At 41.2% G+C, this 20,305-nt stretch overlaps 1 protein-coding gene across 1 annotated transcript in view; it reads right to left on the reverse strand.

Annotated features, from left to right (window-relative positions):
* Nucleotides 1-251: 251 nt before the first annotated feature.
* Nucleotides 252-20,305, reverse strand: part of LOC149470393 (fibrocystin-L-like) — a 221,387-nt gene continuing 201,333 nt past the window's right edge. The window contains exons 72-77 of the mRNA XM_089664462.1: nt 19,296-19,646; nt 14,181-14,332; nt 11,837-11,992; nt 6,594-6,750; nt 4,836-5,058; nt 252-426 (exon numbers count right to left, since the gene is read on the reverse strand). Of these exons, the coding sequence (XP_089520588.1) occupies nt 4,853-5,058; nt 6,594-6,750; nt 11,837-11,992; nt 14,181-14,332; nt 19,296-19,646 (1,022 nt within the window). The 3' untranslated portion in view covers nt 252-426; nt 4,836-4,852. The remainder of the gene's footprint in view (nt 427-4,835; nt 5,059-6,593; nt 6,751-11,836; nt 11,993-14,180; nt 14,333-19,295; nt 19,647-20,305) is intronic.

Genomic DNA, 20,305 nt, shown 5'->3' on the forward strand with positions numbered 1-20,305 from the left:
CGTGAACACGTGTTTAGACACATTTAGACATGTGAGGTGCTTTTTAAACGTCAAAACGCTCCTCTCCTAAATTCACAGGCTCTGGGAGTTTTCCTGCTTCTAAACACCTATGTGTGCATGGATGCATAGGCCAACACAGAGGGGCGTTTAGAGGCAGAAAAAAAAATGTCAAATGCCCTTAAAAGTCCATTTTTGACTCCCAGTGTGCATGAGGCCTTACTTTCATGGTACAGGATTCTGTACATATAATATGATTTTTAAAGCCATTTTCTTTATTAGGCAGATTTATCATTTATATTTATATAGTTTTTATTAAATGTCTTCACAGCTCACAGTAAATATTGATATTGTTGATTTAAAACACATGGAAAATGTATCTTCTGTAAATTTCAGTCACTCTCCCTTGTCCTCAATTATCCAACTGATCTACAAACGAGAAAAAACAATAAATTTCAACTCTAAACTGCTGAAAAACTAAAATCAGTAAGATTCATTAAAGCGATATTAAAGGCTCAGGTAAAAAAAAAGAAAAACATGTTATACTTGCAATGGTTTAGCACAGAGAAGCCCCTCCTCTCCTGCTGACCCTTCTCCCCTGCTGAGTGCCTCTCAAGCTCTATGGGCACTCCCGCGTGCTTGTTCTCGAGCCCCGTTCTGTGTATCTATAAGTCCCACAGAGCGTGTCTCAGCCCCGCTCCTGTTCATTCCTCACTGGCTGTGATTGACATCAGTTGCGGCCAATGGCTCCCGCTGTTATGCCTCAGCCAATGAGAAGAAAGAGAGCTGGAAGAGCAGAGGCTCCCATGCACAATCCTGAATTGACCTTCATGTATAGTGTGCACTATATGTATAGTGTGCAGGAAGGTAAAAAAAATCTTCAGCCTTTACAATGACTTTAGGAAAGATCTTGATGCCTCTGACTTCAGAAAAAATATTAAGGTATTAAAAAAGGAACATACAGGAAAAGAAGATAAAAGAGTATTGTTCTGGGGTTTCCCTGTGTCTACATCTTAGAGACTAAAAACTAAGCCTGAGGAACCAGTGTTCAGGCCCATAGGGGTAAGAAAAAAGATAATCTGCTACATTTATTTTTATTATAATATAAAAAGAAGAGAGGCGCCTTCTAAGTGCAGTATTAAAATCGTTTTAATGAGCCACAAATGTTAAAACTCACAATAGAGAAGTGGTATGTAATATTAATTTTTAATATCTAAACTTTAATTCGGTCTTTAGTAGTTCTGATATATGCCTGGCAGAGAATACCCTCTTAATTGGACGTGAATGCGAGGTTTTGAAATTGAGTGGTCACAGATGTGAATTATTTGTGTCTGAGCTAAGGTAATCAGTAGAGGTTTAAATTCATGTTTTCTCTAAGCCTAGTCTATGTAACGTATACTTTATTTTGAATTCTTATAATGAGTCTGAGAGTTTAAATTGTAGTCATAAATCACGTATTCAGACAGTTGTATGTAACATAAGAACTTCAGAGACCTCTTTCATAGTCTGCATGTCAATCATGATAATGACTTGGTGGTTTGAATAAGTAACACATGTTTAAGTTAGGCTGGGAGTGACTAAGGGAGTGTTTAAGGAGCCCGCGAATTTGAAACAAAGGTTAATGGGAGGACTTAATTTCTCATGCATTTTAAGTATGTAGCTTTTCAAGGAAGGAGAGTCAGTTGCTTCTTAGCTACTCTACACTTCACTTCATTCAGACATACCTACACTTCAGACACTTACACAAAGGAGCACATGGCATGCTTGAACAAAGAACAGCAAGCTAGGCCAAAAACTTCTATCTAAGCTATTCAAAGGAACTATATTTTCTTCTAATATTCAAGAAACGAGCAACTTATATTCTTTATTTTTATTTCATTTTAAGCTACATATATCTGAATTTACTGTTTTTTATTGACTTTGTATTTTTTGGTGTGTGATCAAATAAAGTCACACTGCTTATTCTGAACTCGCTTCCATAAGGATTTCTTCCCACAACCATCTACAAGAACCTAGAAATACTAATAGAGTTTTTCTCACAACTCTGGAAATCTAACATGGTAAAAAAAAGATGGCCTCCCACAGTGGCCATCTACCCTACGGACGGATCCCTGCAGGACACAGATGACGGCTTCACAGATAACCTTACTGATCGGCTTTTTTACCACTTCACTATTGCGAGTTTTAACATTTGTGGTTCATTAAAACCATTTTAATACTACACTTAGAAGGCGCCTCTCTTCTCTTCTTTTTATATTATGCATATAGAGTTGGCTTACTCTGGGATGGTTGCCACCTAAGCGGTTACATTGCTACGGACTTTTGTTTTGGGACTTCATGTATGTTTGTTCTAAAATTCACTGGATATAAGCCATTAGTGCACTGAGAGTTCCTTATATTGTTATTTGCTTCTACCACCATGTGGTCTCCCCTATCTTTCTACAGCTTGCTTTGTTCTAGGATTGCGAGTTATAGGCATCACCTGATTTTGCTTGTTGGTTGATATAGCACCTACACAGCCAATCCCTGTCCAGCCTGCCAGTCAACCTCACTATTTAGCTGTGCTCAGACCAACACCGGTTGCTTGAGCAATAGGTTCATTTTCTAGCCCCCAGCTTCAGTCCATGTTAGTTCCTGCATTCATGTAATCCTGATTCTCTGGTTACCAACACCATATTATATATGACTGCACTTTTTCTCTGTCGCCCTTTTGCTTGGCCCTGTTTATGATGCTGCCTGTTGATTGTGTCCCTGGCCATCTGCCATCTGCACTGGAGTGTCTGAAGGCCACATACGGGGTACATACATCAGTAAAATCCATCAATCCTTTAGAGGTGCTTTGTTGAAGATCTGGTGTATATGCTGAGATTGCATTTTAACCCTTTTAAAGTGGTAGGAAACCTTTACGTAAGCCTACTGACATTACAAGCCTAAGGTCATAAACAATGATTATTATTATACAGGATTGATGATGAAGCCAACGCTCCCATATAAGGGACATCACACACTTCACATCAGTGAGCTGAGTGTAATCTGAGACCTAAGTGTAGGGAATACATACATCCTCTATGCAGACTCATATCATCAGTTCAGTGAGGCTGTCAATCACCTTTTGTGTGCTGGAGGGAGCACCATAATGCATTGTCTAGTGTCAGAAAATCCTGCCAGAAGTGATTGAAGAGAGTAGAGAACAGCCAAGATCTACACCAGGTGCTGTGAATTGAGGCAAGTACACTTTATATAAGGATATGCCTTGAAAACCACTTTAGCCTGGGTTCACATATATGCGGTGCAATATATCGCATGTGATTCGCACAGGAACCGCACCACATTCCTGTGCAAATCATATGCGATTTGTGTGTGGTGCGATTGGAGCCATACATTTTGTATGGCTCTAATTGCAACGCACCCGCACCAAAAATGCGCAGGACCCTTTTTTGGGTCCGCACAAGAATCAGATCGCATGGGTATTCACACCTTTGTGATCCGATTCTGCACATCGCACCGTGTTTTGCGGAACGCTTTCGGGGTGTTGTTAACATACACACACCTGCATTGGTTCATATGAACGGGGTGCGATTGTGATGCTGTGCGACATTCACACAGAAAACACTGCAAATTCCACACTGCTTAAGGTGGAACTTCACTCTCTCAATCAACATTTGAATCCCTATGCTGCTAGCAGAAGTAAATGGATAGGAAAGCATATCAGATTTACTTGTTTTAATTTTTTTTTACATTTCTTCAGTTACTTCCTAGTTTCCATGCCTAGGCAACTGATGTCATACATCCCAGGAGTCCGCAGGAGGGTTTTTTATAAGCTAAGCACACCCTCCTGCCTGTATGCCTTAGCTAAGGGCAGACAGATTCCAAGAAGTAAATGGTACATGATTCATCTGTCCTTGCTCAAGATGGCCACAGCCAGAAATGCTGGGGGGGGGGGGTGGTCTAATTGATAACTCAGCAAAATAAAGCATGCAGACATGGATGGGTGAGTTTGCTTTGACTATTAAAAATGAATTCAACATTGTTTTTGGTTTTTGGGGCTCAGATACATACAGTGTAGTATAACTAAAGGCAAAACATTTTTTCCTTGTTTTGGGTGGAGTGGAGAAGGATTAGAACGTTTGTCAGTTTTTATTGCTGTCTGTGCCCCCCCAATAGGAAAGTTCACCCTTTCTATTTGTCCTGGTTATCATTCTCATTGAAAGTGAAAGTAAAATAAAATCCCACATTTTGGGTTGTCCCCAGGAAAGTAATAGAGGGGAAATCTTCAAATGGGTTCTGGTGCCCTGGGCGGGGGGCCAAAGGACTCCCGTAATTTGCAGGGATTTCCTCTCACTTCCTTTTTTGACTAGTTTGGAAGTGAAAGTAAATCTCCTCAATGGGACACAGATGGTGAAAAAAAAAATCTGACAGGGGTTATAACCCTCTCTTGCTCTATAAAAAGAAAAAAAAGAAAAAAAAAAAAAAGGAGGTTTTCCTATAGTTTTACTTTAAGGACTCATATCCTCTCCATCAGACAGCACAGAGGGTGCACTATCCAGTTTGTCTGTTACAATTGGACACATGTCCATTCACACCCACTGATCCATAGAGCGCAATGGAGCGTCTGATCGGCTTCGCTTGAAAAATGGATAGGCAAACCCAATCGGTGTGACAGGGGCCTTAGTGTCACAACTGATCTCAGCTGTGTTAGTTTTGGCCTACTGCATATTATTACAATATTACAGAATCTTAATTATTATTTAAATTTTATTATATAAACTACTGTATATATAATTCATAACATTTTTTGTAATTTAGGCTCTCACAGTAATGCTAGAAATGTAACTCACCAGTGATACAATATGTTTTAAAGAATGCCCATAAACAGATTGGTGGCAATTAGTGTGACCACCAGTACCAGCAGCTTCTGGAAGGGGCTGTAGATGGCTGAATCTCCAGCAGTGAGTACAAGAATGGGTGGAGCAGTTGTTGTCGATGATACTGTTTTAGCATTGAAAGACCTTGTCTGAGCGAAGACATTGTTCAGTTCAAATTCCAGCCTGTAGCCCTTTCCTGTAAAGGAAAGAAGAAAAGATGATAACAAGTACAATATTTTCTACATAAAACACTTTATAATAATAATAAAAATAATAATAATAATAAACAACATACATAAGTGTCCATATTTGTGGAGACTAACTGGTAATGTCTTTTATCTGTTTTCAAACGTTTTTGTTAATTCTTCTACCTGAAGTCACCGGTTGCAAAGCAACCCTGTAAATACTTTTTATTTCTCTACAGTCTTCAGGCTGGTTTGATAAGATCATTTCCTTTACTCCTCACAGGTCACAGGTCCTTCCTCAGTCCAGAAGTACTGTGAGCCCAGCCTATGTTATGACACACCCCCAGGGAGCAGGTCCATGACAGCCTGGACTTAAAGCAGAGTTCCACCCAAAAGTTCCGCTTTAAAGATTGGTCCCCTGCTCCCCATTAAGGATTGGCACCTTTGGGGGGCGCGGGGGAGTGGGTACCCGAATTTGACAGGTGCCAGCTCCCACTTCCGCTGCGATCGCCTAGGCGATCGGAAACGGAAGTTATCCTCCTACCCTCCCTCCCCTAAGTCTTGTGGGACACGTGACAGGTCCCAGAAGACAACGGGACCATTCAGGAAGCGCAGCTCTACTTGCGCATGCGCAGTGGGCACCCGGCTGTGAAGCCACACGCTGTCACAGCCGGGTGCCAAAACTGAAGATGCTGGCACCTGTAATACAGAATGGCTGGTGAAACAGGCTGCAGCGGGAGCAACACGGGATCGTGGGACAGGTGAGTGACTGTTTTTTTGAAAGTCAGCAGCTACAGTTTTTGTTAATTTTTTTACAGAGTGAGTGGAACTCCACTTTAAGCTGGCCATAGATGGAACGATTTTATTTCCCGCAACCGCGGGTTGCAGGGAAGAAAATTGCTTGATTCCCTCATCGACACAGTCAGTGTTGATGGAGGAATCTCTCCCGTGGTGCCATCATGTTCTCCCAGTGGTGGGGTGAGGGAACCACAGTGCTCATTAGGGCACACAGGAGGTAGGCACTCCCATGTGCAGAAACTGCGAGGGAAAATTTTTCCTCAACAGAGCAGTGTTAGGTTGACCATACACTGTTAGAACATTGGGAATCAGCCCAAATCCTAACAAAAGATGTCCCTGCCAGCTTGACAAAATTCTATTTCTTAATTAACTTTTGTTGAAGAAAATAGGCTTACAATTGCCAGCTGAACAGCTGCTCAGCCAATCAGCTGCAGGCACTCTATGGGCACTAGTGGCTGTCAGAATACAATAGTCTGGTGGGGGGGATTTGTTCATCAATGCCGTTTGTGTGAATGGAGGAACCTGATAGATTTCAATGGTTCAGCCTGCAAGCTGAAACAAAGAAATCTATTAGTGTATGGCCCAATTTAGGTGGTATGGGTAGAAGGAAAGGAAAGTATGTTGTTTCTCCTTTGGAGATCTGTTTTCTGTGAACTTTTTTTCACAGCTGGGACACTTTAGAACCACTTACATGTATCTTAGCCCTTTAGATGCACAAAGAAGCAGAGATGTGATATGTTGCTCCTACCTGGTAGTCCGAGAACAAGGTCGGTGTAGTTGGTCCAGCAACTATCAAACAAAATGGTAGTGTTTCCAGCCAGTCCATTGCTGGCGTAGGTGTTATTTGCATGTTTCAGTCTTGCTGTTAGTGACAATGAACTGGTGCTCACAGAAACACAATTTCCCTACAAAGAAGACATTGTTCAGTTAAAGCTGAGCTCAAGGTAGAAATCAAAACATATTTACTCTAATTATGTATTATTAATAAAAAAAAATCATTTATTTTACACAGAACTAGCATATGTTTCAGAACCGGTTTTCAAATCAACCTCTGTAGTTCCTTGCATAGCAGCACTGAAATCGCCAGGGAGAGGGTCAACACTGTGATCCTGTTTAGGCTTCGATGCTTTTGCACTGTGCTGTCTGTCATGCAGACTTGATTACAGGAGGACTGCAGAATGTAATTCTATATTGCTTTGTTCATTCAACAAATTTGGGACAAGTTGCCAACCAAGCTGTATTGTAGTAGGTAAAAAAAAAAAAAAGAGGTCACCGATATGGCTATATTGCCTGGCAGGGGTGCCCCAGTCACAAGACTGCAGATCCTGACAATTTAGTGCAATCCACCTAAACCTTCCCCAAATCACCATGTACTGCTGCAAGCAACCCCTGAAAATATTATTTCAGCTTTCAGCTAGTGCGAGTCATGAAAGTCTAAAAACTTCTTTCAGGTAAATACACTAATGTACTTAAAATCATATTTCATATATTGTAAAACAATACATAAATAAAGGCTATTTTGCTATATTGCCTGGTTTCCTCTTTAGTACATGTGCCTAAAAGAAAACCCTACTTTTAGCAATGCAGTCCAACATATGAATTCTCAGGACAATTTATATAGTTTTATTTGGGTTTGGTTGTATCAGATGTTTTGTTGAGCTGCTGCCCGGGTGTTTCTATACTGCAGGGTAGCATATTCCCATCTGTACAGTATATTCAAAAACATAAGGAGGGGGCTGCCATGTTTTTAAAAATAGCAAACCTATAAAAAGGTAATACAACAAAAACTAGAAAAGCTACAATTTCTGGGGAAATTGTGTGAAGTGTTCTTGTCTCCACCAGTAGTCTACAACTGGAGTGGGTGGAGTAACTGGGTGGAGTGGCTTGAGTAACTGTTGTGTGGTTGGAGTAACTGTGAAAAGGCTGGACGGGGCAGTCCCACTCTACCCACTCTAGTTTTGAACATTCCGCCATTCATTCCTATGGGACCAATTTCACCACAAAAATGCAGATATTTCCTGAACCATTCGGCGAAACGTTCCACAAAGTAATAGCACACCAATCGGGAACAATCCGCACGTTTCGGTATATTACTGTCTATGTAGTGTAAAAACTGTTGGAGGAGTTAGGGTGGTAAATTTGGCTATAATAATAAGAATATATATGTGAGATAACAGTAAGTGGTCTTGCCATGCAAGAACATTTAATTATAAACCCATACATATGAATATCAAACTTGCACAATATATTGTACTCATAATTTTAGTAAAGCCTCGTACACACAAAGAGCATATCGGAAAAATTATAGTCCGTTTTTTTTTTTTTTTTTGCATGCTAGTTTCATATCAAAAGTGACTTAAAAAAGTTACAAAAATTCTTGTATGACAGAATAAAATTTGAAAGTGATGTACTGTATTGTATTGTATTTAAATTGTATTTTCAGCTGAAAACTGTACTGATTAAACAAAAATCATATGATCTGGAAAATTTTCATGCTTGTCCCTTCAAATAATATTGAATGAAAACGATCAGATTATCGTACAATTGCCTCGAAAGCGGTATTTTTCATACGATTTTCTGATCATGTGTACAAGGCGTAAGGGTAAATAAATGTAAAGAAGCCCCAATTACATAACACATTTTAGGTAACCCAGCACACACTAGAGATTCAAGAAGAACTTTAAAGAGATGCCATTACCTGTCCAAGTACCATTGCCTCCTGATAGCCCCCAGCAAGCATGCTGCACATGGGGGAGCTCACATGCTCCTGTATACATAAAAGCCTCACCCTTACAGCAATAGAGCAAGGTTCTGATATATCAGGAAGGCAGTGGGGTAGGGTGAATGGGTATAGCTTGCTGGTGGGTTGGCAATCAGGAGACACTGTCACTCTGCCATGCCTCCTGATCACGCCCTACCATTAAGGTCTGCCTTCATAGTAGAACATTTTATAGGTAAAGATGTGAACGTTTTTAGTGTAAGATGTTTATCATCACTAACAGTTTTTCATGACTTCATTTTTTACTGTTTTGTGCACGGTTTAATGTGAAATTATACTCCCCTGCCCTCCAGTGATGCCAAATCCATGAGCTCCGCAGGCTTCCTCTTGCACAGGAGTTTAATTATCCATCCTGTTAGTTTTGAGAAGTGTACACTGAACTGCACATTTGCAGCTCAGAGTTCACTGTACAGAAGATTGCGGGTGAGCAAGGACGTTTTTTTGCAACTGAGACCTAGCATGTCTCTACTGCAATAAAAATTTGCCTTTTATTTATTTTTTATTTTTAGTTAAAGTGATATTAAACCTTTATTTGTTTTTTAAAAACCAAACATGTTATACCTACCTGCTCTGTGCAATGGTTTTGCACAAAGCAGCCCCGATTCTCTTTTTCTGGGGTCCCCCGCTGGCACTCTTGGCTTACCCCCCCGTTTTAAGTAACCCCCTAGCAAGCTGCTTGCTAGAGGGGGTACTCTTGCAGGCTCACTCCTGAGCCCCGCTACCTGCATACATTGACACAGACAGCAGGGCTTTTCCCCGCCTCCTCGCTCCCTCATCATAGGATTTGATTGACAGCAGCAAGAGCCAATGACTCCCACTGCTATAAGCACTGTGAGGAGGGATAGAGAGCTGAGAGAGCCATTGCTCTTGCACACAGCGCTGGATCAAGATCAGGTTCAGGTAAGTATAAGAGGGGTGAGGGGGGGATCCTCCAGCACAAAAGATTTTTTACCTAGAAGGCAAGCTTTAGGACCATTTTAAAGGTGAACTTCACCCAGGAAGTGAAGTTGGGAGTTAAGCAAGAATCTGTACCCACCCCCACCTCCTGAATCCTTACCTATGCAAGGATGATGTTGTGTTGTCTCTGTTGATCTCCCCCACATCCTCCTGGGATGATGTCACATGCCCCAGGAGGCTGCAGAACTCCTGTGCCGCATGATCTTGTGCTTATGGAGCCGGGAGCTGGCTGTGACACATCAGGAAGTCAGAGCTGGCTCCCAAATCCATAATGGAGAAGACAACGCTGTACTCCACAGACTGGCAAGTACCTATTTTTTAAAAGTCAGCAAGTACAGTATTTGTAGCTGCTGACTTTTAATTTTCACAACACCAGGTGAAGTTCCTCCTTAAAGTTCCACATTTTTGTCATATATTTACTCAGCATAGTTTTATCTTTTATAATAAGTATGAATTTATACTCGTTGGCTGCTTTATTAGGTACACCTTGCTAGTGCCAAGAATATATCCCCCACACCATTACACCACTAAAAGCCTGAACCATTGATACAAGGCAGGATGGATCTATGCTTTCATATTGTTTACACCAAATTCTGACCTTACCATCTGAATGTCGCAGCAACCATTTTGCCCATTCTCCTCTTACCTCTGACATCAACAAGGCATTTTCATCCACATAACTACCACTCACTGGATATCTTCTCTTTTACGGACCATTCTCAGTAAACCCTAGAGATGGTTGTCCGTGCAAATCCCAGTATATCAGCAGTTTTTAAATACTCATACCAGCCCGTCTGGTACCAACAACCATGCCACATTCAAAGCCACTTAAATCCCCTTTCTTCCCTCTTCTGATGCTCGGTTTGAACTTTAGCAAGTCATCTTCACCACGTCTACATTGAGTTACTGCTATGTAATTGGCTGATTAGCAATTTGTGTTACCAAGCAATTGAACAGGTGTACGTAATAGAGTGGCTGGTGAGTGTATGTGCATTAATATGTATTACACATATTAGGTATCATGACACACAATACAGGTTCAAGAATATCCTTTGCATTTTTTTTTTAGGAAACACAGATTTGATATACAATTGTTCAATGCCAAAAAATGTACAGTCCTGAGATTTTAGGACATTGTTTGAGGGAGCCTTTGAAACTTGAATTGGATATTTTTTTAAATGCCCCCTTGGGCCCCTTATAAAATATAGCTTTAGCTGCAATATCCATCTTCAGCCTGGAGCTGTCCCTTGCATTACTTCTTCTTCTCCACAAATTGTCCCCAGTTTTCCAGGTTGAATGACAATGAGCCTCACTCAACCTAGAGGATTAAGGAAAAACTGAGTGCAGGGCATAGTGGCCCCACCTTTGGAGCACAGTGCCATGCACTTACAGTGTATTGATGCAGAGAGCAGTGCTGATGTCATCTCATTGGCACTGCCCTCTGCATTATCCAGGATTTCCACTGAGACAGACTGAATAAAAAGAGGACCCATCTCATAATCAACCAGAAAACATCTGAATAAGGTGTAGCACTACCCTCTTAGGGATTTCTGATTAATTGGATCCCCCTACAGTCCTGCACAGCCAGGCAATTCAGCATTTTCAACACAAGCTTGCTTCAGAGTCAGAAACAGGTCCTTGAGCTTTTGTTTTGTATTTTATAAGGGGATTTAACTGGGATAGGGAAGGGGGGTAAAGGATACCCAAGGAAACCTATAACTGAGGACAACTTCCTGAACTATTCACAAGCTTTGTCTTCTGCAACAGTCTCTGTTGGAGTGCTAGCCAGCATCCTGACAGCCTACCTCCTCCAGCCTCACATCTTCCTCCTTCTTTCACCTGACTCCTCATACTCCACTCCTCTTACTGAGCAAGCTCCTACACGCTTAAGGGAGTCCCAGTCCCTTGCCAAGCCTTCTTTTGGGGATTGGCTGAGGTCCTTCAACAGTGCAGTCAGCCACTCCACAGATCCACCCACTGCCTCCAAGGCCCTCCTCTGACAGCTTCAGAGCCAGGGGAATGCAGAGTCTCTCAGTCCTGACTAAAATCTGGCTATTGAATCAGAGCTGCTAACCCACTCCTGTCTAACCATTAGGATCTATCTCTGCCTAGCTAAACTAGGAGGGTGTTACAAAGGTAACTAAAAAAAGAGTATAAAATACTGCTGGGGGGGAATTTGGACTTTAAGTGAATTCTATGAATGAACTTCTGATAACAGTCACAGTTTGTTACAAAAGAGCTTGTAGGAAACTTACATTGGAGTCTACAGCCATTATAGATGGTTGTTGTGACAGCACCTGTCCTGGGAATCCAGCCACAGGTTCACGGATTACTTTCAGCGATGATACTGTAGCCAGATAGCTTCCGGTGGATGATGACTGGTTTCTGCTGACAACAGGCTCTGATGCCATCTAAAAGGCACAACATTTCTTTGTCACTCTGTACATCACTGGCTACTTCTTTTCAGCCTTTTCTTTATACACATTTATTGTACATGATATATTTTATTGTAAATTAAAATGTATTTCCCATTGCTCTACACTTTCCATATACAAAGCACCTGGTGCTTCCTGGTGACATCCGAATAAAGTCTTTCCTCACTCTGGAAAAGTATATCTCTACTCTATGCAAAATGAAACATTAAGGTTTTGCCTTCAAATATTAATTATTTGGTTCTTGATAGCATATTTTTTGAGGTGTCTCATTATAGTTACCTAGGTATAAAATGTACATGAAACATTGAGGTATAACAGGCCATAAGGGTGCAGGTTTCTGGTCTTGGAGCCTCAATCTCCCATTATACTAAATGTAAAACTTTTTTAGTTTTAGAATGATTAGAGGTTAGGATGACTATCAGGTTTCACTAAGAATAAAAGAAAATCTAAAATTGTGAGATATGACCAGAACAGGAAGAGAGGAGAATTCTTCCAAAGGGGACATTTATTCCAGTGATAATTGTCTTGTTGTGGCTAGATAATAGGAACTGAAAGAAAATCTCCTTGTATGGGAACAGATAGGAAATAAACTGATAGAGATTAAATAAATATCTAACCTATTTAAAGTAAAACATAAACGTTTTTGCTTTAGATATACTTTTAATATTTTTCCTTTGCTGTTTCCATATCTTTTTGAGGTGTCACATTATATAAGACATACATAAATTGTTGAGGTCTAACAGACCATAAGGGTTCGGGTTTCTTTACCTTGGTGCTTCAATGTGCCATTATACTAAAGGCAAAACTTTCCTCAATATTAGAGGGAGTTGGACCAGCCATCAGGTTTCACTAACAATGAGGGAAAATCCAAAAGTTTGAATTGTGACCAAAACTGGAAAAAAGGGGAAATCTTCCAGTGGGGAAACTTGTCCCAATAATAACCATTCTGTTGTGTTTTTATAATAGTGAAAATAAATCTCCCCAAAGGGACACAGACAGACAATAAACAGATAGAGCTTAAACAATCTCTATGCTATTCAAAATAAAACATAAAAGATTTGGCTTTAGATATACCTTAAATATTTTTTTCTTTGTTGTTTGCATATTTTTTAAGGTATCACATTATAGTTACCTGGGTATAAAACATATACAGATTGTTGAGTTGGAACATACCATAGGGCAGGAGTCTCCAAACTTTCTAAAGAAAGGGCCAGTTTACTGTCTTTCAGATTTTAGGGAGGCCGGATTGTCCCCAGTGGGAGTAAACAATGCCAGATCTTTGATATTAGGGGGAGAAATAGTTGGTGTCAGTGAGAGAATAGTGACCAATTATTCGTGTCAGTGGCAGGAATTATGCCCCATTGTTGTAGTCAGTGGCAGGAATATTGCCTCAAGTGCCAAATAAAGGCAAGCAAAGGGCCTCATCCGCCCCAGGGCTGCAGTTTGGAGACCACTGCCATAGGGATTAGGGGTCTTTAGGCTGTATTCACACCTGAGCGTAGTGATTTACTGGTGTTTTTATTTGAGAGTTTTTGAGCGTTTTTAGAAGAGTAATACAAGCATTTTACAGCTTCAGGCATTTTTGTTTAGCCAATAAAAAGCACTAGAGGGAGGAGAGGGGGAGGAAATTAGGGGTGGAGAGCTGCTGTCTGAGCAGAAAATGCACAACAAAACACTGGTAAAATGCTCAAGTCACATTTTTTCAGGCATTTCTATTGAAGTCTATGGGACGAAAAACACTTGTAATCTGCCAAAAAGAAGCTCATGTACTATATTGAGTGACAAGTGTTTTGCCTCAGGCGACAGAATGAGAATGCATGTGAACAGGGGCCATTGAAATTAATGGGATTTGACTTGTTGAGCATTTTAGAGCTACTAGCAGAAAATCGCTCAGGTGTGAATGGATCCTTACATGGTGCCTCAATGTGCCATTATTGTGTGATGTTTCCCTTCAGTATGCACAGACTGACAATCTATGGTCCACCAATAATTGATTCAGGCAACCGATATGAAATCCTGACCTTCAGAACGCACAACACTATCAATGACATCCAGGTAACTGGGTGCATTGAAGTACTGAGTGCAGCTGTCAGATTGTTACTTGTGAGTGGTACAGGGAGAGGTGACCGCACTCCTAATCTATCAGTCCCACTACTGGTATTACCTGGCTCCAGGCTGCGTCACTCGGAGGTGGCACAGGAGTAGATACTGACAGTGACGAAACTGTGACATTCAGGAAACCGCTGAGACTTCCATTGATTGCAGCTGATGCCAGGTTTTGACTCATTGACTGGAAATCTGAGTATGACAGACCATCTACAAAACAAGAGAAATACTTAACATTGGGTTGTTGGCCTGGCATACATGCACTCAAATGTAGATATGAGAGCAATGTACAGTGAATAAATGTTGCAATGTTATTAAGAACCGGGACTATATATTGCATGTCCACCCACTCAGTGGCAAAGCATTTTTCAACAACACACAGGCCTGAATGGGCCCTGCTAGGAGATCTCTTCAAAGTAAAGGAATCCCTCTCTTATACAGTTGTCGCTAGAATAAGTTTCCCCATTGGAAGATTTTCCCTTTATTTGTGCCCCTTTGGGGACACAGACAACAGTGAAAATATGACATATTTTCCAACCCTTCCCTAATTTATCCAAAATAAAAAAATGTCTTTAGATATACTTTTAAGCGATGTGAAACCAAAACATTTATACTGCAGCTTACAAATTCTTAAATGTGATGGCTCCTCTAGTTCTCTTTTTTAGGCTCTTTCCTTTATTTTCATCTACTGATCCAGCCAGTAAGTCTGTTTTTCAAAAGAATGAGCTCTCCAGCAGGGTTATCAGTTACAGGGTTCAGACAAACCATTCAAAGATGGCACAGATGCTTCCAATGATCAACTTTTATTTAAGAAAGACCTTTCCTGCAAGGGAGGGCTCGCTCAGAACTAGTGAGGGGGTGGTAGTGGACCTTTCTCTGTGTTTCCCAATTAACTGATTGGATGTTAAGTCTTGGCCACATAAGAGGACTACCCCTGGGGTAGGTTCTTCTGGGCTATGCTAGGCACCTGAAACAAGGGTCACTCTCCTACACATGGGGTACCTTTGCTTTAGTGCCATTTCATCCATGCCCTAGCACAAGGCTGAGGCTGCCATGGGGGAATACTAAACCTTAACTGTAGAGATGACCGTTAAACCGTTTACACTTGCAACATAACTGTTCTCCATTTAACTCTCGGGTCCCCATGTAAATGTACAACTTACCACTGTAGTTTGCAATTAGGTAGGCCGTGCTGAACACTGACCACAGATGCCTGTCCAGAGTTTCCTACTACCAGTCCTGGCAGCAGCATGGAACCCAGCCATGCACATGGTGCTAGCTCCATGGTGCACTTGACTTACTGGAGCTCTTGAACTTCCGTACCTTTATACAGGATGGGGAACTGCAGTGCAGTTCCACTCTGGTTGCTATGGGAGACCATGGCGTAGGGATTGCTGACAACATCTTCCTTGCGACTAGAGGCGATTCCACCTATAACAGGTACATGTTTGCAACAGGCTACTCGCTGACTGTACCTTCCATTGCTTGTGGCAACCACATGTAGAACTTGCACTACAATAACTTTGCTGACTCTTCCTACCTCATGTGCTAGTGGCCCAAGTTGTAGACTAAGTGTGGGATATTTCCACTTACTTGCAATGCACACCTTTCAAAGGACTTCAGACCAGGCAGAAGGCAGGGTTTAATACTTCACTGTTGAAAATCATGCACAGTACAAAAGGGTCCCAAAACAAACAGGACAGTCCAACAGAACTTCAGCACAACAGTCATTATCCCTAAGTCCCCAGTCCCTACTCCTAATCAGGCTTTGTGCTGCTCCTGTGTTCCTGCACAGGTAGACTTCATGTGAATAAAGGTCCATTAGTGGCATTCCCCAGTGGCTGGTGTTTTCTAGGTGAACCCCAGGTTGGATGGCTCTTACATTCTTCACGCTCCCAAGCTGCTGCACCTCCAATGAAACACAGCTGGAGGGCCAGCAGCAAGGCTTTCAAACTCCTGCAGGGAAACTCGGCCTCGTCTCACTGTCCCTTTTTATATCCACAAGAACAGTGGGTCAAACGCAAAGATCCCACCAAACAAAAAACCTGGGAACTAAGTTAACCCCATCATTCCCATCCAGGGCAGCACCTAGCTAGCTAGTTCTAACCCACTTACACCTTTATCCCAAAAGGAAAAAAAAACTGTTTGCTGTAGCTGATTATAAACTGTTAGCTGGAGCTTAGATTAAAATTATAATCTGCTAGTACATTTAATATTCCCTTCCCCGCAGATTGACAATGCTGCTGTCCAAATGTGCTCCCTGTGCTCCTTCATCCAGAGTGGTGTCTGTATATAACAGAAGTGTGTTACTGGCCAGATCACCAGGTAAAAACAGGGAAAAGTCTCAAAAACGAATGCAGCCGCCATGTCTAATAAATGATAAGCGGCAATATATTAGATTTTGGGTTTTGGGATTAATTCCGCTTCAAAATTTGACTGAACTGTCAGTTTAAATCAACTAAAAATATTTCAGGGACATCAAAACAAAAAGTGTTCAAAGTCTCATGTTCCATGTGTATGCAGTGAGCAAGTGTAGGTGTGATTTGGCCCATAGAGTTTCCCTTTGTGTTTCACACTAAACTGGATCACATAGATGTGGACCAGCCACATAGGAAAGAATAGAATTTCTACTTGATGTGCATTTTCATGTAGCAGAATGCAAGATCGGAACAGACAAGTATGAAGAAGTCCTAAGTTTGCTGAACTACAGCTCTGACTCTACTGTGGGTATCAAACCAGTGAATAGAGACCACTGCTTCTATGTAGAGAGCAAAGGTCCTTCTCAGCAGCATGCTGACAGTGGACAGGCTTTTCTACATAAGCTGTGGATGCTTTCTATAGAAAACAAACTAAAAGCCTTTGCACAACTCTTACTGCTGCAACTGGAATGTCTTTAGCAGATTTAAACAAAAAGATCAGTTCCATTCGCACATGCCAGCTCTGTTGTGTTAAAGCACACATTATGTGCCTTATGGGGTCCATTAATGTAAGCGGCATTTTTCTTTTTTTTAGTAAATTCTTTTTATTGTATTTTTGCCCATTCATTTTTAATAGGCTGCCAAAGCAGCAGATAGAAAAAGTACTTGCACCTTGTTTTTCTGACACACGACTCCACATCGCATGGTAGTACATAACCATGTGTCAGGATGCACTACAACACAGGTGCTTTGTGAAAGTGCGTTCATTTTGAATGGAACCCAAATGTACCAAAAATGCATAAAGTTCATTCCCATAACACAGTGGTGTGAATCCAGCCTACAGCAATTGAAATGATGACAATTGGGATATGATTCACATTTACATTAACGTTTAACACATTGTATTGCAAAAACAGCAATAAATAGAAATTAGATTGGTATTAAACTCAAAAACATAAATTGCAGTTTATCAATCCTTAAAAGTGAAGGCTGCATTTGTTTTTTTAGGATTTTTTTTTTCATTTATTTCACCTGGTGATCCAGCCAGTATACATTTCCTGTCTTAGGGTGTTTTAACTCCGAATGCAGGAGCAACTGAGAAACCTTTGGACAGCACATTGTAAATCCAGGGAGAGGATATTTGTGGACTAGGAGACTTAGACTAACAAAATGAACTCCAGTTAACTCCTGACTAACAAAATAAACTCCAATTAAAGGATAAGTCCACCTTCTGAAAAAAAATTAATGCACATTTTTTTACAGATATAAAATGTGCATTTATTATTTTTTTTCTAAGGAGTTTTCAGAGCATTGCACCCATGATCAGCAGACTGTGGTGCAATGTCAGGCTCCAGCAGACTCTCTGTATAGCTGTTTGCCTGTACCTCATATGGGAAGGCAGTTACACGAGAGCAGAAAGCTCAATGGACTATGAGAACGCTCACCAGTGCCCTTGCATTGTATTAAGAACTATAAGCTGTCAGCCACAAGATTGAATGGCACTGTCAAACTGTGACAGCAGGGGCGGGGAGAAGATCCCCCACCCACTGTCACAGGGAGAGAGGGAGAAAGAGGAAAGTTTGCAGCTAAATATGGGTGGAATATGTAATATGTTCTATAAGGTGAATCTATGCAATCTAAGCCTGGTACACATGCTGAGCTTTATTTTTTTTGTTCAACCCAGCATGCTGAATGATAAAACTGAGGAGCTCACAAGAAGGTCTCTGAACTAAGTACACGATGTTAGTACAGCGATCTCCCTGCTGACCCATTGTGTTCTGACTAGGGGACTGCCCCACTGCCAGAACACACAAGTCAGCGCTAACAACCATTGGCTGAGAATGCTGATTGGATGCCAATTGGCTGGTTTTCCAGCATGCTTGTTCAATAGAAGCCAGTCATGAGTTCGACTTCTGTCGGACAAGGACCTGTACACACGGGCCAAATGTTGGCCAACGTCTACTGTACTGGCTGATTTCGGCTGATATTTGGACCGCGTGTCTGGGGCTTTAAGCAAGTACAGCAACAGTGTTCTTCTTTTGGAAGATGGCAGTTGTAAGCAACCCTGTCAGTGTTAAATGGTTTGTCTCAACACTTTAACAGCCACTTTTGGAAGACAGCTTGGTCTATTAAAGGAGTCTGAAAAATAACAAACTTACAGGATCACTGGGTGAAAGTAAAGGAAAACAGGTTTAAAAAAGAAAACGAATACAGCTGCCACACCTAAGAAAATATAAGCTGCAATATAATAAGTTTTTGTTTTTGGGTTCAATTCCTCATCCAAAAAAAATTAAACACTGCATTTCAGGTCTTAAAAAAGTTCCAGACATGGTCTTTACGGCAAGCTGGAAAAGGCAGTATTCAAAAGTCTCTATAGGTATGTGCCATGATAAAATAATTTAAAGATGCACTTAATTTTCCAAAGGTGTGCATCAAAGCTAGTTAGCTATAATACTGCACTAGGGGAACAATATTCACTACACTACCATCATGGCACGTTTAATATGCATACGGTGAATGTACAGTGCAAGCACTTATAAGAAAAAAATGTGAACACGTTATGTGATACTTTGATTTGCACTCAGTGAATTTTCAAAGACAAACTTTTGCTAGATCAACTACCTTCTTGGAGTAGTAAAATTTTTTTTTAGAAATTAGATGGTTTTACAAAATGAATTTCCAAAAATAATTACAATCCTAAGTACATAATCCGTCACATCAATGTATTTAAGGAATTCCCTATGACCATTCTTTACCTGTGGAGTTGGAAGTTGTGTTTTTCTGCTCTGCAGGCGGATCTGAAATTTCCACAGTGACAGAGATTCCCCCTGTTGCCCTCTTCCTTCGTTTGGATCCCTCCGGAATGATCTTTGTGATCCGAATTTTGCTGGCAGGAATCTTCAGGAAGAGTGCTAGGTTTCTCACGAGATTTGCTCCGTAAAACTGGTCCACTGTCATTGCGGGCAGATTAAAGGCAACAATAATGAGGGGAGATGTGTGTATTTCCACTGGGGAGGATCCTCGGACCAGGACATACAGCATGTTGTAGTCGCTGTCAAAAAAATTTTCTCCAAGCACAGAAGATTTCAGCTGTGGTATATATTGACCTTTTAAACAGATAACCAAATATAGGTTACGTTAAAATGTTGTCTATGGTTTACCAGTTGCACAGATTTTAGTTTGCAGAGATAAGTGAATGGCTTTGTGTGGGTTGGACTTATTGGCAGGTCAGGCTGGTTCACTCACACAAAGCAGTTTTTTCATTTCCAATAAACATCTCTGTGATTGGAAATCATTAGTTCAGGTGAACTGGATGATCCATGGTTCATGTAGAGCTGTCTGCTCTGTGAACCTATAAAGTAGAGTGGCAGCGGGAACCCCCCTGCAGTGGGACCTTCCATCATCTGGTGGGAAGGAGTGGGTATCCCACTTTTATAGCAACAGGATGTTATAGGCAGGGATCTAGTATCGTAGTAGTTCCTTAGTAGGGCATTCGGGGGAATCCTCTTTTGTGAAATCACTTCCCCAATATGAAAACCTAATTTCCTTATTAGTATGGATTTATTACTCACTCTGAAAGGTCTATTAAATTGGTACTCAACTCCCTCCACCACCCCCCTCCTGTTTTTTTCCACTTATCTGTAGTGCTGTAGTGTTCTTCAAAGCGTATACTCACCCACACAGCGAAGACAGCATTGTCCCGCTGTGATCTGCCGTTTGGAGGATTTTGCACTGCCAACTTGGTCTTCTCCAGATGGCCTCAATT

The sequence above is a fragment of the Staurois parvus genome, unplaced genomic scaffold (assembly GCF_062004578.1).
Source record: "Staurois parvus isolate SC_StPar_1 unplaced genomic scaffold, SC_StPar_1.0 ptg000047l, whole genome shotgun sequence".
NCBI lineage: Eukaryota > Metazoa > Chordata > Amphibia > Anura > Ranidae > Staurois > Staurois parvus.